This window comes from Callithrix jacchus, chromosome 4 (genome assembly GCF_049354715.1).
Source record: "Callithrix jacchus isolate 240 chromosome 4, calJac240_pri, whole genome shotgun sequence".
NCBI lineage: Eukaryota > Metazoa > Chordata > Mammalia > Primates > Cebidae > Callithrix > Callithrix jacchus.
This window is the reverse complement of record NC_133505.1, coordinates 61,190,634-61,211,574: the sequence shown is the minus strand read 5'-3', so window position 1 is coordinate 61,211,574 and position 20,941 is coordinate 61,190,634. Positions and strand designations below refer to the sequence as shown.

At 41.7% G+C, this 20,941-nt stretch overlaps 1 protein-coding gene across 1 annotated transcript; it reads left to right on the top strand.

Annotated features, from left to right (window-relative positions):
* Nucleotides 1-3,101: 3,101 nt before the first annotated feature.
* GSTA4 (glutathione S-transferase alpha 4) lies at nt 3,102-20,581 on the top strand. Its single transcript, XM_002746651.6, has 7 exons — nt 3,102-3,169; nt 4,161-4,265; nt 10,708-10,759; nt 12,506-12,638; nt 13,490-13,631; nt 15,515-15,646; nt 19,961-20,581. The coding sequence occupies exons 2-7, from the start codon at nt 4,179-4,181 to the stop codon at nt 20,081-20,083; spliced, it is 669 nt and encodes a 222-aa protein (XP_002746697.1). The 5' UTR covers nt 3,102-3,169; nt 4,161-4,178; the 3' UTR covers nt 20,084-20,581.
* The last annotated feature ends 360 nt before the right edge of the window (nt 20,582-20,941 follow it).

Sequence of the window (20,941 nt, the reverse complement as noted above, 5' to 3'; positions counted from 1 at the left end):
TGTGATGTGGTACTGATAAGAATGTATGTTTTGTGTATTTGGGGTGGAGAGTTCTATAAATGTTTATTAAGTTTACTTGTTCCGGGTCTGAGTTCAAGTTCCTTTGCTTGTGAAGCTTAGTTTGGCTGGATATGAAATTCTGGGCTGGAAGTTCTGTTCTTTAAGGATGTTGAAGATCGTCCCCCACTCTCTTCTGGCTTGTAGGGTTCCTGCTGAGAGATCTGCTGTGAGTCTGATAGGCTTCCCTTTGTGGGTAACCTGACCTTTCTCTCTGGCTGCCCTTAGCATTTTCTCCTTCATTTCAATCCTGGTGAATCTGATGATTATGTGCCTTGGGGTTGCTCTTCTTGAGGAATATCTTTGTGATGTTCTCTGTATTACCTGGAGTTGAATATTATCCTGCCTAGCTAGGATGGGAAAGTTTTCCTGAACAATATCCTGAAAAGTATTTTCCAGCTTGGATTCATTCTCTTCATCACATTCAGGTACACCTATCAAACATAGATTAGGTCTTTTCACATAGTCCCATATTTCTTGGAGACTTTGCTCATTCCCTTTTATCCTTTTTTCTCTAAACTTGTCTTCTCATTTTATTTCATTGAGTTGGTCTTCGACCTCTGATATCCTTTCTTCTGCTTGATCAATTCGACTGTTAAAACTTGTGCATGCTTCACGAAGTTCTCGTGTTGTGTTTTTCAGCTCCATTAATTCACTTATATCCTCTCTAAATTGTCTATTCTCATTAACATTTCATTCAATCTTTTTTCAAGTTTCTTAGTCTCTTTGCATTGGGTTAGAACACACTCTTTTAGCTCACAGAAGTTTCTTATTATCCACCTTCTGAAGCCTGATTCTGACAATTCATCACACTCATTCTCCATTAGGCCTTGTTCCCTTGCTAATGAGGAGCTAAGATCCCCTGAAGGAGGAGAGGCATTCTGATTTTGGATGTTTTCAGCCTTTTTGATGTTTTCAGCCTCTTTGCGCTGGTTTCTTCCCATCTTTGTGGATTTATCCACCTGTCATCTTTGTAATTGCTGACTTTCAGATTGGATCTCTGAGTGGAAGTCCAGTTTGTTGGTGATGATGTTATTTCTGTTTCTTTGTTTTCCTTCAGCGGGACACCCCTCCCTCACAGAGCTGGACCTTCCCAGGTTCAGCTGTGCTTGCTGTGAAACTCTCAACCGTCAGCATTTCCAATTGCTGTTTTTTTGTGGGGGTGGGACCAGCCGAACCTGATCACCTGGCTTCCGGTCCCGGAGCCCCCTTTTGTTCATTTCCTAATTGAACGGTTGATTCTCTCCCAGTTGCCCCAGCCGCCCACCGAAAAGATGCAGGGCTCTATGCAATTTTCCGTGCGGTGACCAAGCCGGCTGAAACAGCCACACTGAGCTTCATGGCACTTCTCTGCCTGGGAATCTCCCGGTCTGGCGCCCGGCTTTAGTCCCCCTCCCAATCAGCTGAATGGTGACTGCCCTCTCGGAGCTCCAAACGCCAACTAAAAGGGCACCCAGTCCCGCATACTCCGCACTGAGAACCGCCACACTGGGACACCGGCAAAACAGCTGTGCCAGCAGAAGAGTCACACTGGTGACCCGTGGGGCTCCTCCCCTGGGAATCTCCTGGTTCATAAGCAACAAAAATGCATCTAGAAGTCTGGCGTCCACTCAGTCCCTGCACCTTCACTGGGAGCTGCAACCCTGAGCTGCTGCTAGACGGCCATCTTGGATCTCTCTCCTATTTCAAACTTTAAAATCCAATTTTGCAATTGTTCCATAACATAGCCCTGATAGTTTTAATATATCTTAAACCATTTAACTAGCTCGCTAGCAAAAATTTTTTTTAGTACTATCCCCAACCCCCAAAACCACCTTCCAAGCCAGTGTGCTGTCTTGAGGCCATTGCTATAGAGCACTTGTCCCTAAAATGGACAAAATTAAGGGAAATGTCAAGATGTCCCACTGAGATGAAGAAAGAAAGAAAGAAGAAAATATGTATGTGTGTATATATGTATACATGTATATGTATGTATATACAAAAGTAGAAAAATTAGGGTCTACTGTTTGATTTTAATCCGTATGTGGTGATTTGCCTACTTAATAACCTTACGTGGATTTCCTGAAGGACTTGACATTCCTGTTAGGAAAGGATTGTGTACTAGCTGTTTAAAAAGCATCTAAGGGCCAGGCGCTGTGGCTCACGCCTGTAATTCCAGCACTTTGGAAGGCCTAGGCGGGTGGATCACCTGAGGTCAGGAATTTGAGACCCTGCGAAACCCGTCTCTATTAAAAATACAAGAATTAGCAGGGCGTGGTGGCAGGTGCCTGTAATCCCAGCTACTCGAGAGTCAGAGGCAGGAGAACCGTTTCAATCCCGAAGGTGGAGGTTGCAGTGAGCCAAGATCGCTGCCATTGCACTCCAGCTTGGGCAACAAGAGTGAAACTAAGGCATCTAAAAATGCAAGGGTCAAAAGGAAGGCAGACTGCCACATGCAGCGCCTCATTTGGATGTGTCTGGAGTCTTGGAAGCTTGACTACCCTACGTTCTCCTACAAATGGACCTTGAGAGCTTGTTTGGAGGTTCTAGCAGGGGAGCGCAGCTACTCGTATACCCTTGACCGAAGACCGGTCCTCCTCTATCGGGGATGGTCGTCCTCTTCGACCGAGCGCGCAGCTTCGGGAGGGACGCACATGGAGCGGTGAGGGAGGAAGGGGACACCCGCCTAGCCAGCCAGATCAGCCGAATCAACCCTGGCGATCAATGGGGTGACAGATGTCGCAGCCAGATCGCCCTCACATCCGAATTTTTGTTATGGCGCAAAAGCTATATAAACTGCAAGAAACTTCCAACTTTTTCACTGAGGTTAGCTTTTTGACCTAGAGCTTCGGCAAGAAATTGTAGTCAAAGACAAATGTAACTGTATCGCAAATATCGTTTCTTCCTAAAATGCTAAAATTGAAGAGAAACGGGCTTGATTTGGGGCTGTTTTGACACTACCCAGAATGCCTTGCAGGTGCGTGGGGCATGCTAAATACTGCCGTCTCTATTTGTGACGTCGTCCCGTAGCCTCGCCTAGCTCCCGCGCACTAGGGCCGCCTGCTGGTCCAGCATAGCGGCGGATAGCTGGCCTGGCGCTTTGTGCGGCTCCGGGCCTCCGAGCGGACTCCAGGTCTGTCTCCCTCCTGCCGTCCCCCTCTTCCCCGCCCTTTCCCTCTTCTTTTTTTTCCCTCCCCTCTACTCTCCGAGTTTCACTCTCGCATTCATCCCTCACCCGCATCAATTCAGTGCTTCTCTTGTCTTTCTTCCTCTTGTCCTCTGCGTTCCAGCCTCAGTCTGGGCAGAGGTGGGCCCCTTGGCTGGGGTTGGGGTCCTTCTTGCTCAGTGTGCGTATTTTTTTTTAAAGCCCCTTCTGCGGAGTCTGAATGCATTGGTGGAAGGTGGGCTCGGATCGTCCCCGGGCCTGGCCGGGTGGCCGCTGCGTCCCTGCGTGGGCTGAGCGGGGAAGCGGAGCACCAGAGAGTGCAGTCTCAGATGGCCAAGCCCTGGCCTCGGCTCATTCTGCAAGACCCGGGGCTCATCTCCCAGTAGGGGTGGAGGACACGCGGGATCCGGGGGCAGCCACCGCGTGCGTGACGATGGAAGCACGTTTTGCAGACAATAGTAGTACTCGGCCTGTCCACTTCCCAGTTGCCGTGATAATAAAATACGATGATGTATATAAGAGCATAAATACTTGAAGAGGTTGCAGTAGCCGTGCAATTTTCCTTCGCGGCCCTCTCCTTCCGACGCTTGCCACCCCCTACCACCAAGCTAAATTTGGAAAAGCTGAAATTCTCAAGGTCAAAATATATAATATTCTGAATTTGTGAAATCCCGTACTGCTAGCACGTGTTTTTACAACAAATGGCCCCAGCTTCCCAAGATCTAGGAGAAGAAGTCATAAATAGAAATCATAAAAGCCAAGGGTTTTTTTTTTTAATTCATGTTTTAAAATGGTGGTATGTTTTTCTTGAGTGAGGAAAAATGCAGTAACAAAAATAAAGAACATTTTCCCGTGCCAAAATCCTGAATATTCATTTTGTCCCTGAGCATTGGGTTGAAGACGTGAAATTGAGACTGCTGGTATGCGAGAATTTGCTGCTGCTGCATTTGTTTTTCAGGAAGCCTGAAAAGCTATCATGGCAGCAAGGCCCAAGCTCCACTATCCTAACGGAAGAGGCCGGATGGAGTCCGTGAGATGGGTTTTAGCTGCCGCCGGAGTGGAGGTACCTTATATGCTTTTTCTTCACAGATTTGTCATGGAACTTTTGAGACCTTTGAAAGAAAAATACGTTTTGAAGCAGAGTTCAGTCCTAATTCTCGTCCACCAAAATCACAGACATGCTTTACTGAATCAGATTCCTCTTCCCGGAAGGGATTCTTCTTTATAAATAAAATGTAGTTCATGGAATTCTACTTTCCTTTTGACGTTTACTTAATTATTAGCTTCTGATCTAGCGCCAATGAATATTTGTGTGTTTTTTTGTTTTTTGAGACAGAGTTTTGCTGTTACTCAGGCTGGAGTGCAACGGCGCGATCTCGGCTCACCACAACCTCCGCCTCCTGGGTTCAGGCAATTCTCCTGCCTCAGCCTCCTGAGTAGCTGGGATTACAGGCACGCACCACCATGCCCAGCTAATTTTTTTTTTTTCTTTTGTATTTTTAGTAGAGACAGGGTTTCACCATGTTGACCAGGATGGTCTGGATCTCTTGACCTCGTGATCCACCCGCCTCGGCCTCCTAAAGTGCTGGGATTACAGGCTTGAGCCACCACGTCCGGCATATTTGTTAATAAGAAGAAAGGAAATTTACCTGAAAATTGCCAATTACTCTGAGCTTTTATTAATTATACATTCTTAGGGTAAATTTCCTGTTTACTTCAGTGGCTTCAAACTGGCAGCCTTGGTATCTTGCTTGCATATGTGTGTGTGTGTGTCTGCTTTTGTTTTGTTTTAGCTTCTTATTATGGAAACTTTCAAATACAAACAAATGTAGAGAGAGCATTGCCATGAATTCTATGCACTCATCACCGGACTCAGCAATCATCAGCTCTATGCTAATCTTGTTTCATCTATCACCCCCTTGTTTTGTGGGAGTAAAAGCAAAATCCAAACATCATAACATTTCATCTGGGAGTTCCTCAACATTTTTCTCTAACAGATGAGGATTTTAAAATATAACAATATTATCACACCCAACAAAATTAACAATTCCTTGTCCTCATTAGAGTCTGATTGTCTCAAACAGGTGTTTTTTGTTTGTGCTTATAGTTTGTTCCAGTCTACATATTACATTTAAAATGGTTATGTTTCTTTCAGTATTTAAAAAATCTGTAGGTTTCCTCATTTTTTTTACAAACAAACTTATATTTGGGAATAAGTTCAGATTTACAGAAAAGTTATAAAATAATACAGTCCCTTATTCAGTCTCCCTTAATGTAACATTTTACATCACCATGATTAACACCTGTGCATGTTAATTTCTAAGTAAGTAAACTACAGGTTAAACTTAACTTATAATCCAATGACCTAAATTGACTTTATTCAGATTTCACTGTTTTTTTCTACTAATGTTCTGCTTTTTTTGAGATGGAGTTTGGCTCTGTCACCCAGGCTGGAATGCAGTCGTGCAATCTTGGCTCACTGAAACCTCCACCTCCTAGGTTCAAGCAATTCTCCTGCCTCAGCCTCCCAAGTAGCTGGGACTACAGGTGCATGCCACCACACCCAGCTAAATTTTTGTATGTTTTTAGTAGAGACAGCGTTTCTCCATGTTGGCCAGGCTGGTCTCAAACTCCTGACCTCAGGTGATCCGCCCACCTCAGCCTCTCAAAGTACTGGGATTACAGGCGTGAGCCACCACACCCAGCCCGTTGCTAGTGTCCTTTTTACAATTTCAGGATCCAACATTATATTTATTCATTCTGTTTCCATAGTTGCCAATAATCCATGATAATTTCCCAGTCTTTCCTTCATTTTACCCATCTTGACGGTTTTGAAAAGTACTGGTCAGATATTTTTGTAGACTCTGATTGCTTTCGTCGTGGTTTTCTTTGTGTTTAGACTGAAGTTATGGGTTTTGGGAAAGAATGCCACAGAGGTGAAGTATCCTCCCCTCATTATATTAGGGGTTACATATCAACACAAGTTGTCACTGGCGATATTCACCTTGATCACATGATTAAGGTAGTCTCTGCCAGGTTCCTCCAGTGTAAAGTTACTGTCTTTGCCTGTATTCTTCTGAAGCAGATCATGAAGTCTGGCCCACATTCGAAATGATGGGAATTAAGCTCTATCTCCTGGATGAGGTAGTATCTACATTTGAAATTTTTATATAAGGAAGATTTGTCTCCACCCATTTCTTCAGTTATTCAATTCTTTATATCACTATAGACCTAAATATATTGATTTTATACTTTAGGTTATAGTTCAATGACCTAAATTGCCAAATTGTTCCAGCTTTGGCCACTATTGGTGCTTTCAGGTTTGGCTTTTTTTTAAATTTCAGATTGGCCTCTTTTTTGTTCTCAGCACTTTCTGACACTACAAAATGCTCTGTGCTCATCTTGTATTAATATTTTCCCTGCCCTAGCCCTAGAATCAGTAATTTCTTCAATAGAAAATTGTATTAACAAGACGCACGGTGGCTCATGCCTGTAATCCCAGCACTTTGGGAGGCCGAGGCAGGTGGATCATGAGGTCAGGAGTTCGAGACTAGCCTGACCAACATGGTGAAACTCTGCCTCTACTAAAAATACAAAAATTACCTGGGTTTGGTGGTGCGTGCCTGTATTCCCAGCTGCTCAGGAGGCTGAGGCAAGAGAATTGCTTGAACCTGGGAGGCGAAGGTTGCAGTGAGCTGAGATTGAGCCACTGCACTGCAGCCTGGGCGACAGAGCGAGACTCCATCTCAAAAACCAAAAAGAAAATAGTGTTAACAGCCAAGGTCTGGGTGCTAGATATCTACGTTTGCTTCTAGTGCCATTTATTTGTGGAATAAACTGCCCTGTAGAGTTTCTCCTATTCTGGATTTGGTTTACTTGCCCTCCAAGTGTTGCCTTGCGGTAACATGGTAAAATTGTAACTGGGTTTTTTTCTTGGATGCCGGTGACTGTTGTGGGTTTTTGGCCTTCAACCTCTTAAGGAATAAGTGGTGGGGCCACTGCAGGAGGACCGTATGCTCGTAAAGTGAATATTGGACCGAAAAAAGTATTGCAGAAAGGTGATTTTATTTAGGTAGAGAAAAGAGAAGGAAAGAAGAAGAGAAGGGCTTCCACAAAGAGTGTGGTCGGGGATTCCAGAGGGGAAAGTCCCGGAGGGAGCTCCCACCTTGTGGGAGGGGATTCCAGAAAGCTGGAAATCTGGCGCAGGTGAGGGAGCACGGACTTTTATTATGGGAGAAACTCCCACCTTCTCCAAGACCCTGGGCCAATGAAAGGAGTTCCTTAGAACTTCCGCTGGAATGATTGACTTTTAGTTTCTTCCCACGCCCGCGAAATTCAAACATAAACCATTGAATGTCCCGGATGGAGAGAGATGGGAGGGGGCATGGCACCGGGAAATTCTTGCCCTTAAAGCTACGACCCCTGATGAACCCAAAAATAGAACACATTCCCTCAAAATGAGGCTACCCTTATTTTAACATGCTCCTCTATTCTCTGTACTTCCCATAAATTACTAGCTGGACCCAGAGGCATGATCACTTCAGGCTCCTTTTTTCTTTCTCTTTAATTTTTTTTTTTCCTGCCAGACTCTGTCAGAGGAGATACTCTGAACAAACACATTTCTATTGTACCACATCAGGGGCTGCTTGGTATCTGGTGGTCTCATTTTCAGTGATGCCGAGTTTCATCATTGTGTTCCTGTGATGTCAACGCCGATCCACACATTATAGTGTCTCCCATTTGTTTTCAACTTGTGGTTTTAGCAGCTATTGGTCATCATCATTGTTAGGGATTACAAAATGGCAATTCTGTTAATTTCCATCATTTCACCTATGTTTATGAACTATGATTCTCTTATAAGAGAGTACTTATCACTCATTAATTACTTTAAAATATGGCTCATATAGGAAAGGTAAGGTAATTGATCATCAATTTTCAGAATAATGCATTGTTACAAAGATGGCAAATGTGAGTTATTGGATTATGGGTTTCGTGTTTGTTGTTTTTATTTTTTGCATATGATAACTTGCCACACGGTGTTTTACAATTTTCTAAATAATTTGACATCATTTTCATATGCAAATTCTGATTTCTGACTTGTCTTTAGAAATTGGAAGATACGGTGATCCTGAGTTCTCCATTTCAGGGCAGCAGTTGTTGGATCTGAATAAGGACTGCCCCACCTCGCCCTCTTAGGATATATTTGTTAACTGCTAAGAGGAAAGTGAAAAACATTCATGGTTCCAGGACCTGAACCTGCTCGACTTCACTTGTGTCTGTCATTTGTCTAATACCCATAGGGTTCTGTGTTTGTAATTCTTGATTTACTTCGTAGGTTTTGAATGGATGTCTTATATATGTATGCAGTATAATCCTTTGTCAAATATTCTCTCTTTCTTGTCTTCATTCTAGCCTGCCCCTCCTACTATTTTTGGTTACAGTAATAAAAACTCAACCCCAAATAAGTTAAACAAAAAAATAATATGAGTCATCTAACCCACCTACCTGAGACCAATCACAGGGACAGGCTGATCGGGTAATGAGCCCATTCCTGAGACCAGAGTGGAGGAAGCTAGATTGGTTTCTCTCCTAGGGCAGCCATATGGTTTACAGTGACAATTCCCAAAAGGTGGTGGGGAGGGGGCCCCTCCCCATCTCTTTGTCAGTTTAGGTTTGTGCTCACATAGATCTGAGACAGTCAGGAGGAACCAGCTGGCAGCGTCCAGACAAGTCCATGATTCTCAATATTCCATGATTAGGTCGGATCTGAAGTTGAAGCACATACATCTGAGTAAGCAGGTCACTATAACCTGCTGAAAAACAGCCTGTTCTAATTCAGGGAGCCCTCAGTGTTGGTCAGTCACTTAATCTGAGTCATCATTGATATTGCTATATGTTGCTTGTTTCTTCCATGCTTGGAACTTTATTTGCCCAAAGACCCCTCAAAACCCAGGCATATCCCCCTTGATACACGGGAGATTTATGCCACTTCTACCATTAATGAGGAGCATCAATTGAACACCTTGTCCCTGCATATATCAGATAAACTTTCTGAGCCAAATGTGGTGGCTTGAGTCTATAATCTCAGCTTCTTGGGAGGCTGAGGGTGGCAGGATCCCTAGAGCCCAGGAGTTTGAGGCTGTAGTGAACTGTGACTGAGCCACTGCACTCCACCCTGGGTGACAGAACCGTAAGAAAAAATAAATAATTAGTTACTTCTGTTAACTAATATGATGTTTTGACTTTTGATTTTAGTATGTTGTAGTACAAACATCCAGGGACAAACTCCTCAGTTGCCTCTATCTGAGAGACAAATTGTCAGTTGATCCAGGAGTACTGCCTGCACCACATCTGACCACCTGGGCTTTGGGATAAATGTCCTGAGCATTGTTGTCCCAAGGCTACTGTTCATGAGCGTTAGATGGAGATCTCTGGGAGCACTGAGGACCCTTTCCTCATACCATGAGCATCCACCCTGGCAAGTAGTAGAAGCCAAGCCTCTATCCTATGATCCTGATTCTCCCCACCCCTCCAAGTTGAATGTTTTTCAACTAAATTCACCATTTGTTAACATTTTGTCTCATTTGCTTTTTCCCTCCCCCCCACTTTTTTTTTCTGAATCATTTCAAAGTAGTTGCAGACATCAGCATATGTCTTCCCAATGTTAAGGGAAAGGGGTCCCAATCCACACCCCAAGCAAGGGTTCTTGGATTCCGCACAAGGAAAAATTTAGAGCAAGTCCACAGTGCAAAGCAAAAGCAAGTTTATTAGGAAAGTAAAGGAATAATAAAATAGGAGCCCTAGTTCCTTTCAGGGGGCAGTGATACTTAGAAACCAAGATATGGATGCTAAGACTGCTCTTTCTCTCTGCTTCTTGAGACTGTTTAACTTGGTATTTTCAGTCCTGAACCTGTAATGATATTTACCTCCTTTTGGAGGTTGGAGATAGCTTTTTAAAAACTTGATACATAGTGTACATATTTGGGGAATGCATGTGATATTTTGAAACATGCATATCATGTGTAGTGATCAAGTCAGGGTAATTAGAATATCCATCACCCACCTCAGACATTTATCTTTCCTTTATGGTGAAACGTTCCAATTCTTCTCTTCTAGCCATTTTGAACTATGTATCATGTTATTGTTAACTATAGTCACCCTACTGTACTATCAAACACTGGATTTTATTTCTTCTGTCTAGCTGTATTTATGTACCATTAACATTCCACATCCCCTTCCTTGCTACACTTCCCAGCCTCTGGTAAACACCAGTCAACTTTCTATTTTCATGAGATCTACTTTTTTAGCTCCCACATATGAATCAGAACATGTAGTCTTTGTCTTTCTGTGCCTGGCTTATTTCACTTGACGTAATGACCTCCGTTTCTCTCTCTCTTGCTGAAAATGTCCTGAGCATTGTTGTCCCAAGGCTTAGAAACCAAGATATGGATGCTAAGACTGCTTATTCCACTATGTATATATGCATTTCTTTTTTTAAAATTTAGTTTGATGAAGAATTTCTGGAAACAAAAGAACAGTTGCACAAGTTGCAGGATGGTGAGTATGAAAATGAACCAACTGTCTCTAATACTCATTTTCCTGTAAGAAATGCTATCTATGTGGAAGGGCAAAAATATTTGATGACACTGAACATTCAGAACAGTACCCTAAAACCAAAAAAGCAAGAGGAAATAAATAGCTGAAATTACCGGGAAATCAATTCTTACTCAATAGTTCCATAAAAGCTGGCTGAAGGGAGTGCATGACTCTTCTCCATTCCTCTCTTCTCCCCTCTCTCCCCTCCAGTCTCTTCCTCCCACTTTCTTTCTCTCTCTTGCCCCTTCCCTCCTTCTCATCTTCCATTACTTCCTTCACACTATCTGAGACATCCTGGCCAGCTTGAAGTATGCAGATAAACATCCCCATCTACATGGGGAGAATTTCTGAAGTAAATACTACACAGAAGTGAAATAAACAAACCCCCCTCCCCGCTTTAATTCCTGGTCATCCCTGCTCCCTCCTTGCCATCCATTGTAGTAGGAGCCATCAGCAGACCCATAAAGAATGCACCCATTAACCCTGTGAGCAGCCTCCTCCCAGCAACAGCAGGGTCCTCTAGCCCAACTCAAGGCTCCCTTGTGTGGTACCAATTCTCCAGGGCTGTAAGGCCATCTTTTGTGTGTGATGCTGGCTGGAAGCCACTAGGCATGTGCTAAGTACTCCTCTCCCGTCTCCCCTCACCTCCCCAAAATGCCCAAACCCCTCAGGGGCCAGGCTGCACCCTATACCTACATCTCTCCCCAGGATTTGGTATGTGGAAAGTGTTAGATTCCAGTTTGTTAAAGAAAACAGTGGGTTATTTTTTTTTTCACTATTGACGGCAAACTTGGTAGTAAATGTGGCTACTGTTCTGTACCCACAGAACAAATAGAAACCAAAGAGTATACATGAGTCTCAGCTGATTACTTAGGTTTCATGATCAGATTCTCTAAAAACAGTGCTGTCCAGAGGAACATTCTATGGTGAAGGAAACATTCTATTCTGCACTGTCCAATATGGTAGCCACTAGGCACATATGACTGTTGAGCACGAGAAGTATGTCTAGTGCAACCGAGGAACTGAATTTTAAGATTTAAAAATTGTAATTAATTTAAATTTAGGTTTACATAGCTGCATCTTGCTAGTGATTGCTGTATTGGCCAGTGTAGACTGAAAAAGTATCTTCGGTAATGAAGATAATTCCCCCCAATCCTATCACTGTGAATAGGTATTTTTCCAAGGGTGAAAATGAAAAGGGAGGGTTTATAACAATGCTAGTTTTCAGGCCTCTTTTTTTTTTTCTGAGACAGTCTTGCTCAGTTACCCAGGCTGGAGTGTGATGGCATGATCTCAGCTTACCGTAACCTTTGCCTCCCAGGTTCAAGCAATTCTCTGCCTCAGCCTCCTGAGTAGCTGGGATTACAGGTGCCCGCCACCATGCTCTGCTAATTTTTGCATTTTCAGTAGAGATGGGGTTTCACCATGTTGGCCAGGCTGGCTCGAACTCCTGACCTTGTGATCCACCCACCTCAGCCTCCCAAAGTGCTGAGGTTACAGGCGTAAGCCACTGTACCCAGCCCCTTCAAGCTTCTTTTATGGCTAAATCTGCTCTCCTGAATAAAGTTAAGGTTATCTGTCATCCAGAAGCTTTACACTATTTCCTAAGGCCATGATCCACTGTTTATTTTCATTCAACAGAGCATTTTTTTGGGGTTGGGGACAGGGAAGAAGAGATCACTTCTAACTCCGGGCTTCCATTCTTAGGTAACCACCTGCTGTTCCAACAAGTGCCCATGGTTGAAATTGACGGGATGAAGTTGGTACAGACCCGAAGCATTCTCCACTACATAGCAGACAAGCACAATCTCTTTGGCAAGGACCTCAAGGAGAGAACCCTGTACTGTGGCTCCTCTCGAGTATTCTCACTTGTCAGTTTGCTGATGCCTTAGCTGATTCGCAACCCCCTGCAGCACACCACATTTACTTTATGTCTTACATAGTTAGTGAGATCAGGGAACAAAAACCCTGGAGGGTCACAAAGACCAGCTGAAACTTCAGTAGAGAGAGCCTGAGTAAAACAAAAGAAAAGAATTGGATTCAGAAATTGGATACTAGATCTTGTGTGTCGTTTCAGATTTCAAATGCTTTGATACTGCTTTTTCCCTTTCTTGCAAATTCTCTCTTATTAAGTATGAGGAATGAGGAGGTTCTGTGACATTCAAGGCCTGGGAGAGAGAGCATTAGATGACAATTTGAATTCAAAGCCTGGTCCTTGCACCCCTTAGATGCACAACCCTGGGCAAAGTGGGAATAGTACATTTCTCATAGTGTCATGTGATTCAATGAGATAATGGATAGAGAGTGTTTAGCACTGTGCATGGTACACTCTGAGCACTCCATAAGTGATATTCACTATTTTTATAAATACGAAGTTTGACCCCTACCAAGAGACCAAAATGTAGATGCTGGAGTGAGGATTAAGGAGTAGGATGCCCAGAAAGAGAGCACTCATGAATGTCAAGCTCTCTGATCTGTGACAGATTTCCAAAAGATATTTTCCTGAATTACAACTAGAATTGACCTTATATCTTTGCTCTTAAGAGCCAGGCATAGGTAAATGCTTCTAGGAACGTGAGTTACCAGCACGCTAGAAAAAAAAAAAAGAAAAAAGCACTCTGAATTCTTAGTTGTGGAAACTGATGACTTGGAAGGGAGAAGAGACTGAGACAACTGCTTTTTTGTTTTAAGGATTGACATGTATGTAGAGGGGACGCTGGATCTGCTGGAACTGCTTATCATGCATCCTTTCTTAAAACCAGATGATCAACAAAAGGAAGTGGTTAACATGGCCCAGAAGGCTATCATTAGATACTTTCCTGTGTTTGAAAAGGTAGGTGGCAGAGATGCCTACATACACAGAGTAACTCAACCACAAAGCAGCTGCCACAAACACCCTTTTCTGCCCAGGGCATCTTAAGCTGAGCCCAGTTGGATTAACTAACTTAAGAGCTAATAGCAGCCACAGCACAAAGCTGGTGTCTTAGAGTCCCTCAGACTCTACAAGGACTGCATGATTCAGAAGCCTAGAAAAAGTATGGGCTCCCCACCTTTGTCCGTATTGTTCTTTGCATTCACCAAGTGCCCACCTTGTGTGCATACAGCAGAGACTTCAGAAAATGCAGAAAAGCAGAAACCGCCTCATTCATTCATTCAACAAACAGTTGTTTAATAGCTGTCTTGTAGCGGACATCCTCCTTGATAATTTGATGTGAGAAAAAGAACCATTTCCATTTTATTTGTTTTCCCTTTGCTCTTTTCGTTTTTAGTTTTGTTGTTTTTCTCTGTTGGCTATATCTGCTTTTCTGAGCTTCAGATTTTTTATTCCTGAACTGGGAGGAATTTTTTTTAGTGTTTCAGTGCAAACACTAAAGAAGAGCGTGTGAAAATATGGTAAGGCCTATTTGGCAAGCTTCTGCTGACCATCTTCACAAAATTAGATTTAGGAAAAAGGAGAGGTAATTTCTGGGGTTTCTGTAGCTTGGTTTTATGGTCTCTTTCCCACAGGCACTTTGTGAATGTAAAATAGGATAATGCAGAAATGTGGTCTGAAAAGGGCACAAAGGAGCTGGTGCTTTGGTGAAGTATCACTTCTCATTCTTAGGTCCCAGGGGCCCAGACCGTGTCAGGGTTTCTTGCAACACACCTGTGAGGTGAGAACTGTGTCCCTTTTACACATAATGAAATGAAGTCATGGAGAGATTTAATGACCTGTCTAAGGTAACATGGCCAGAAAACCAAAAGATCTTTTTTCAAGGAAAAAAAATCTCATTTAATGACTTTGGTATTCACATGAGGAAGTAAAGACCCTGGATAAAGAAGTCAGCAGCCAAGCTGGCTTATCCAGTGGATGCTTGAGAGCAGGGCTGGAACTGTAGCCTCTGACTACAAATTCAGGATGCATTATACTATGCCACTCTGGCTGCAATAGCTATATTTGACTTTGAGTTGTGTTCAAAGTCCCTGTCATACACAAACTTGTGCAGCGCAGATACCCATGTGCATCCAAGAGTTCACTGTGAAGGGGATCTCCCCTTTGCTGCCATCGCTCCTTGTCTCTCCCTAATCACAATTGATTCCTATAAAGCCCCCTACCTATATCTTACCATCAGAATGGGAGTCAAGATGAACTCAAGCTTTTAATCTCTGTTTTGGGAGATGTAAGAGGAAGTCTAATTTTATAATTGGGTTGCATTTATGACTATGCATCTTGAAGTTCTAGCAACAGAACTGGGAAATAAGAGTGGGCCTCTTGAAGATGATTTATCACTTAGATTTCTTAAATCACCCTGCCCCTCCCCAGGCCTCCTGTATGCATTTCTATAGATACATTTTTGGAGTAGATGTATCCTTTGAAAACACCAGATGCTAAATCCAGAAATAAGGAATTTTTCCTTCCCCACTTCAATGTCTCATTCAGATCCACAGCATACATTTAAGGATGCTTTCATTTATTTCCATGCCTTGTTTTATACTCTTTCTTTCTCTCTCTCTCTCTCTCTCTCTCTCTCTCTCTCTCTCGCTCTCGCTCTCGCTCTCGCTCTATCTCTATCTCTATCTCTGTCAGATATAGGGGGTGTTCTCTTAATTGATATTATTTATGCAACTAAGGACAAGGTCATAGTTTCACCTCTTCTCAGATACTGCACTGATTCAATAGCCTCATAAGTCTCTCTATGTGGAATATTATAACTGATATAAACCATTTTCCTACAGATTTTAAGGGGTCATGGACAAAACTTTCTTGTTGGTAATCAGCTGAGCCTTGCAGATGTGATTTTACTCCAAACCATTTTAGCTCTAGAAGAGAAAATTCCTAATATCCTGTCTGCATTTCCTTTCCTCCAGGTAAATAAAACTATGTATTAGAAGATTGGCCTAGAACTCCTGGGCCTCCCTTCAGTGCGTATTGTTTTGTTGGCTTTGGGGAGTGTAAGTGTGTGTGTGTGTGTGTGTGTGTGTGTGTGTGTGTAATTTTTTTAAGTTTGGCAAATGAAATGAAAGTGAGGACTTAAAGTTGTTTTTCTGGTTCTTAAGTAATTTAAGTTGAATGATCATTGATATGTAAAAGATTTTTTTTTTTGAGATGGGATCTTGCTATGTTACCCAGGATAGTCTTGAGCTCCTGGGCTGAAGAGATCCTCCCACCTCAGTTTCCTGAGTAGTGGGGACTATAGGCGTGTGCCAACACTCCCAGCTCAGAAATTTCCATCAGAATTTTGTTCCATAACTGCACTCCTGGAAAAAAAAACCCTCCATACACAGGAAGTTTGCCACTGGGGACTTCCCATAGAAATAACCATAGAGGTGAGGTGCTCTCACGCTCTCATGTATCTACTGATGGGAGAGTGGGTGAGATCAACATTAAAACCATCTCATTCATCAGGCTGTGACTCCCTTTCTTCGAAATAGTATGGTCTCAAGTTAGGAAATTCTAAGCCTGAGCTCTGAAAGCAATTGAGAGATGTCAGCACCCTAAATATCACCCCAAAGCATTCCTACCATTCTCCTGAGAAATTCCAAGGAAAGATTTGTGTGGCTTAAATTATCCCTCAGGGTTATTCTGGTAGGATTGATCATAAAACTTTAAAGCAGAGACGGGCCTTAAAAAAAAAATCTCATTTGATAATTTCAATATTCACATGAGGATGTAGAGACCCAGCATAAAGACATCAGCAGCCAAGCTGGTTTAGCCAGTGGATGTGAACCTTAGCCTTTTATCTCCAAGTCTAATGTGCAGACTTTAACCCCTGGGCTAAACCTGGCCTGTCACGTGTTTTTGTACAGCTCTTAAGAATAATTTCTACATTTTTAAATGGTTGAAAAAATATCTCTGGAATAATATTTCATGACACGTGAAAATTATATGAAATTCAAACTTTAGTATTCATAAATTTCATTGGAACAGCCACACCCACTCATTTACATAATGCCAAGGTTGCCTTTGTGCTTCTACAGCAGAGTTGAATAGATCAGATAGAGACCATATGGCCTGCAGAACTTAAAATATTTGCTGACTGGTCCTTTATAGAGAAAGCTTGCCAATCCCTGATACAGACCAAATTGCTATATACTTGACCAAGTTATCAAAAGCCAAGAGAGACATACTAAGTCCCCAGAGAGTAACATACATACTTAAAACAATTTTTTGCCAAGTCTATTAAATATTTTGATATACTAATGAGGGAAGTTACCACCAGTTCAATAAAGACACCCAGAAAATGAGAGTAAAAATCTTCAACAAGACAATAAACCACCATATCATTTATGATGTTATAGTTTATATACTTTTTTTTTAAATTTTGTTTTCATTTACTCTTGCAGACACAGAGATCAACTTTCTTTAATGTGGTTTTTATTCATTTAGAACTTAGGATACTTTTCACCTAAAGTATTCTTTTGCACTGTTAAAAAAAAAACATTAATTGTTTAGCAGAGAAGGGGAATCAGAGGAAGGGATCTGCTACTTGTTGAGTGCTGGCTTCGTTTCAGTCAGTCTGCTAGGCACTTAGATGCATATGCTCATCTGTCCTCTCAACCCCACCCCAATAACCCAGGAGGTGGGCTTCACCATCTCCATTTTACAGATGAAAACTACAGGCTTGGAAACATTACATTCTGCGTAAAGTTGCAAGACTGTGGATGGCTGAGTTGGGAGCCACAGAGGAGTCTGGGATCTATGTCTATACTCTTTCTGCTAGTCTGTGTGGTTTCTGAAAAACAGATTATTTAGAAGTACTAGAAGTACCTATACCCTTAATAGGTGGAATGGTGAACCTAGAAGTAGGTAGACTGCTAAGCTTATTAAATATGAAATCTAGGTCAGGTATGGTGCCTAATGCCTGTAATCCCAGCACTTTGGGAGGCTGAGGCGGGTGGATCACTTGAGGTCAGGAGTTCGAGACCAGCCTGACCAACATGAGGAAACCCTGTCTCTACTAAAAATACAAAAATTAGCTGGGCATGATGGCATCTGCCTGTAATCCCAGCTACTCAGAAGGCTGAGGCAGGAAAATCACTAGAACCAGGGAGGCAGAGGTTGCAGTGAGCCAAGATCGTGCTACTGCACTCCAGCATGAGTGACAGTAAAACTGTGTCTCAAAAAAAAAAAAAAAAAAAAAGTGAAATCTTACCAGGCATGCATGTACATGCTTGTGTACACATACACATATACCTCACAGGCAGTAAGGTACTTTTCATTGAATATACACAAAAGATCTAAAACGTTAAGGGTAAATGATAGAGATCAAGCTTTTTTGGTAAGCTGTAGCACCAGGACTTATTGGTATTTTCCATTCATGACACTATAATAACAATCCTTTTTTTTTTTAATCTCAAAGTGCTGGGATTACAGGCCTGAGCCACCATGCCCAGCCAATAACAACCCTTTTTTAAGCCCAAGGCATTATCTGTATAAATACAGTTTTAATCTCTGATCAGATTGAGCATCAATATTAAAAAACTTCAGAATCTGACACCAGATCTATGATGAATTTTAAAGAGTTATTCTGTGTTTGCTAATGGATTTAAAAAGTTACAAAAGGGCTGGGCGCGGTGGCTCACATCTATAATCCCAGCACTTTGAGAAGCCGAGGTGGGTGAATCACGAGGTCAAGAGATCGAGACCATCTTGGTCAACAAGGTGAAACCCCGTCTCTACTAAAAATACAAAAATTAGCTGGGCATGGTGGTGTGCGCCTGTAATCCCAGCTACTCGGGAGGCTGAGGCAGGAGAATTGCTTGAACCCAGGAGGCGGAGGTTGCAGTGAGCCGAGATGGCGCCATTGTGCTCCAGCCTGGGTAACAAGCGAAACTCCATCTCAAAAAAAAAAAAAAGTTACAAAAGTTTCATTATACATAACTATGAACCCCAGATAAATCTTGAAACAATACATCCTTTGGAACAAGCTTCTAAATTTTGGTATACTATTTAAAATCAGATAACAGAAGTAGAGCTTAAGTAAGTAATGAAAAGAGAAAATTGTCATATTTATATATAATTAATTGGCATCATTATTAGGGTTTTTGTTAATATTAGTGACTTATGTATGCATGTTTGTGTGTGTGCTTAACTAAAGCTGTGCCTTGTGTATAATAGGCAATAAATAGTAGCTATTTAAAATGACCTCTTCACTTTTAAATAAATGAATTTATTTAAATAGCTTTAAAAGGTTTTATTAGAACAATTGTAAATGATGCGTATATGTTTCTTTCACATAGTTTAGATTTTTCATTAGACCAAATGGGCTTTTCTCAGTTACTGAAAACTGGTAAGATTTGACTCTGCGAATGAAAAACAATTATTTCTTTCATTCCAGTTTACCTAAATATTTGGTATCTGAACCAGAGGCTATGAAAAAATGTAACCGGCTATTTCCTCTACATAGCCAGAAAGAGGATTCATTTACTACTGATAAGGATAAAAAGTCTGAAGAAGCTGAATCTTAAAATATAAATTGTACCATCCAATGACTTTTTAAAGCACATTTACTTGAATGGCTCATGCATTTTCTCCCAGCAGATCAATGCACTTCAGGTGGCTGGTCAGAGTGGTGTTTACAGCTAATTGATCACAACCAGTTACAGCTTTCTTTGTTCCTACTCCACTCCCATTGCTTCTCTTACTAGCATTAAAAAAAAAAATACACTTGGGGTATTTTCTATGAGTTTTTCCTTTCCTTTTTTTTCACCTTAAGTGTCAGAATTCTGAGTTTGTTTTTACTTTTGCCATTTCTGGAAAGAGTTCATATCTTTTTGTGAACCTGGAGATTGATGTAAACCCTGATCTTGATACACGTGATTGATGACACAGATTGTAAATAGTCATAGAAATCAGATCTTAACCCAAGCTTGTCCAACCCACGGCCTGCGGGATGCATGTGGCCCAACAGAAAGTCATAAACTTTCTTAAAACATTATGAGATATTTTGGGATTTTTTTTTCCAGCTGATTAGCTATCCTTAGTGTTAGTGTATTTTATGTGTGGCCCAGTGAAGCCAAAAGATTAGACACCCCTGGTAAACAAACGCTGGATTTCAGTTCTGCTTGGAGCCTTTCAACAAGTATTTATTAAATTTTGATGGGTCATTTTGCATAATCATATTTTCATAGTACCTAATTCCTTTGCTGTTAGCCTAAAACTTTTGGATTTTCCTTTTTCAGGAGTACACAGTGAAACTAAGTAATATCCCTACAATTAAGAGATTCCTTGAACCTGGCAGCAAGAAGAAGCCTCCCCCTGATGAAATTTATGTGAGAACCGTCTACAACATCTTTAGGCCGTAAAACAACACATCCATGTGTGACTGAGAACGTGTTGCTAGAGATGGCTCTGTCCTCAGTAATGTCTTAATTGATCCCAGCTCTGTAATGGTGCTATGTATTAAGATGGGTCCTAAGTCAGGTCTTTTGTGTCAAAGAGATAGTCTCTTCTAGAAATATCAACCTTTTTTGTCCAGTAAATAATTGTTAGGGGATCTTTTTTGGAAAACCTTTTTGGAAAGGCTGTCATTTAAATTAGATCTGACCAGGCTACTCATGTCCTGTAGCCAGTTCATCTTGATACCAAGAATAGGTAGGATCTCACGTTCTCCCCCGAGCGTCTTTCTGCTCTCCTTATCCTATTCTCTTATCCTTATTCCCTCCAGCATCTTCCTAATGCGTAATATTTATTAACAACAGAATGTCTAGTGAATGACTCTCCTCTGACCTGTAATAAATAAAGTGCTAGTAATGAATGGAATCAATATTAGCCAAAATAAAGAATTTATGAGTCGTTGCTCATTGCCTTGTTGCTAGAATTTTTAATTAAATTTTTTGAAATACAAACTACATTTGCATGGTTCAAAAATCAAAAAAGTATAAAAAGTCTTGAAAGTCTTTTCAACCCTGCTTCCCAGCAACCAAGTCCTGCTTCTCACAGGCAAATGCAGTTGTTATTGGTGTACCCATCCAGTAACATTTGGCACATGTATAAGAAAATGCAAATATATATTATTTTTATCTTCTTGCTACCCACGTGGTTATTTGTAGACTTCTAATTTTTTGCATTTCAGAACTCAAAGTATGGTCTGTTAATAGAATGTTGCCGTTAAACAGGTGTTCATTTATGTCTCGAATACTCATCAAGCATCAGCTGGGCAC

What these genes read in the sequence shown, in the direction of transcription:
- GSTA4 (XM_002746651.6), top strand. Translation starts at nt 4,179, where the DNA reads ATGGCAGCAAGGCCCAAGCTCCACTATCCTAACGGAAGAGGCCGGATG. An exon ending in GACCTCAAGGAGAGAACCCT is followed by an intron (nt 12,639 to 13,489) that starts GTACTGTGGCTC and finishes TTTTGTTTTAAG; the next exon opens with GATTGACATGTATGTAGAGG. An exon ending in ACTTTCCTGTGTTTGAAAAG is followed by an intron (nt 13,632 to 15,514) that starts GTAGGTGGCAGA and finishes ATTTTCCTACAG; the next exon opens with ATTTTAAGGGGTCATGGACA.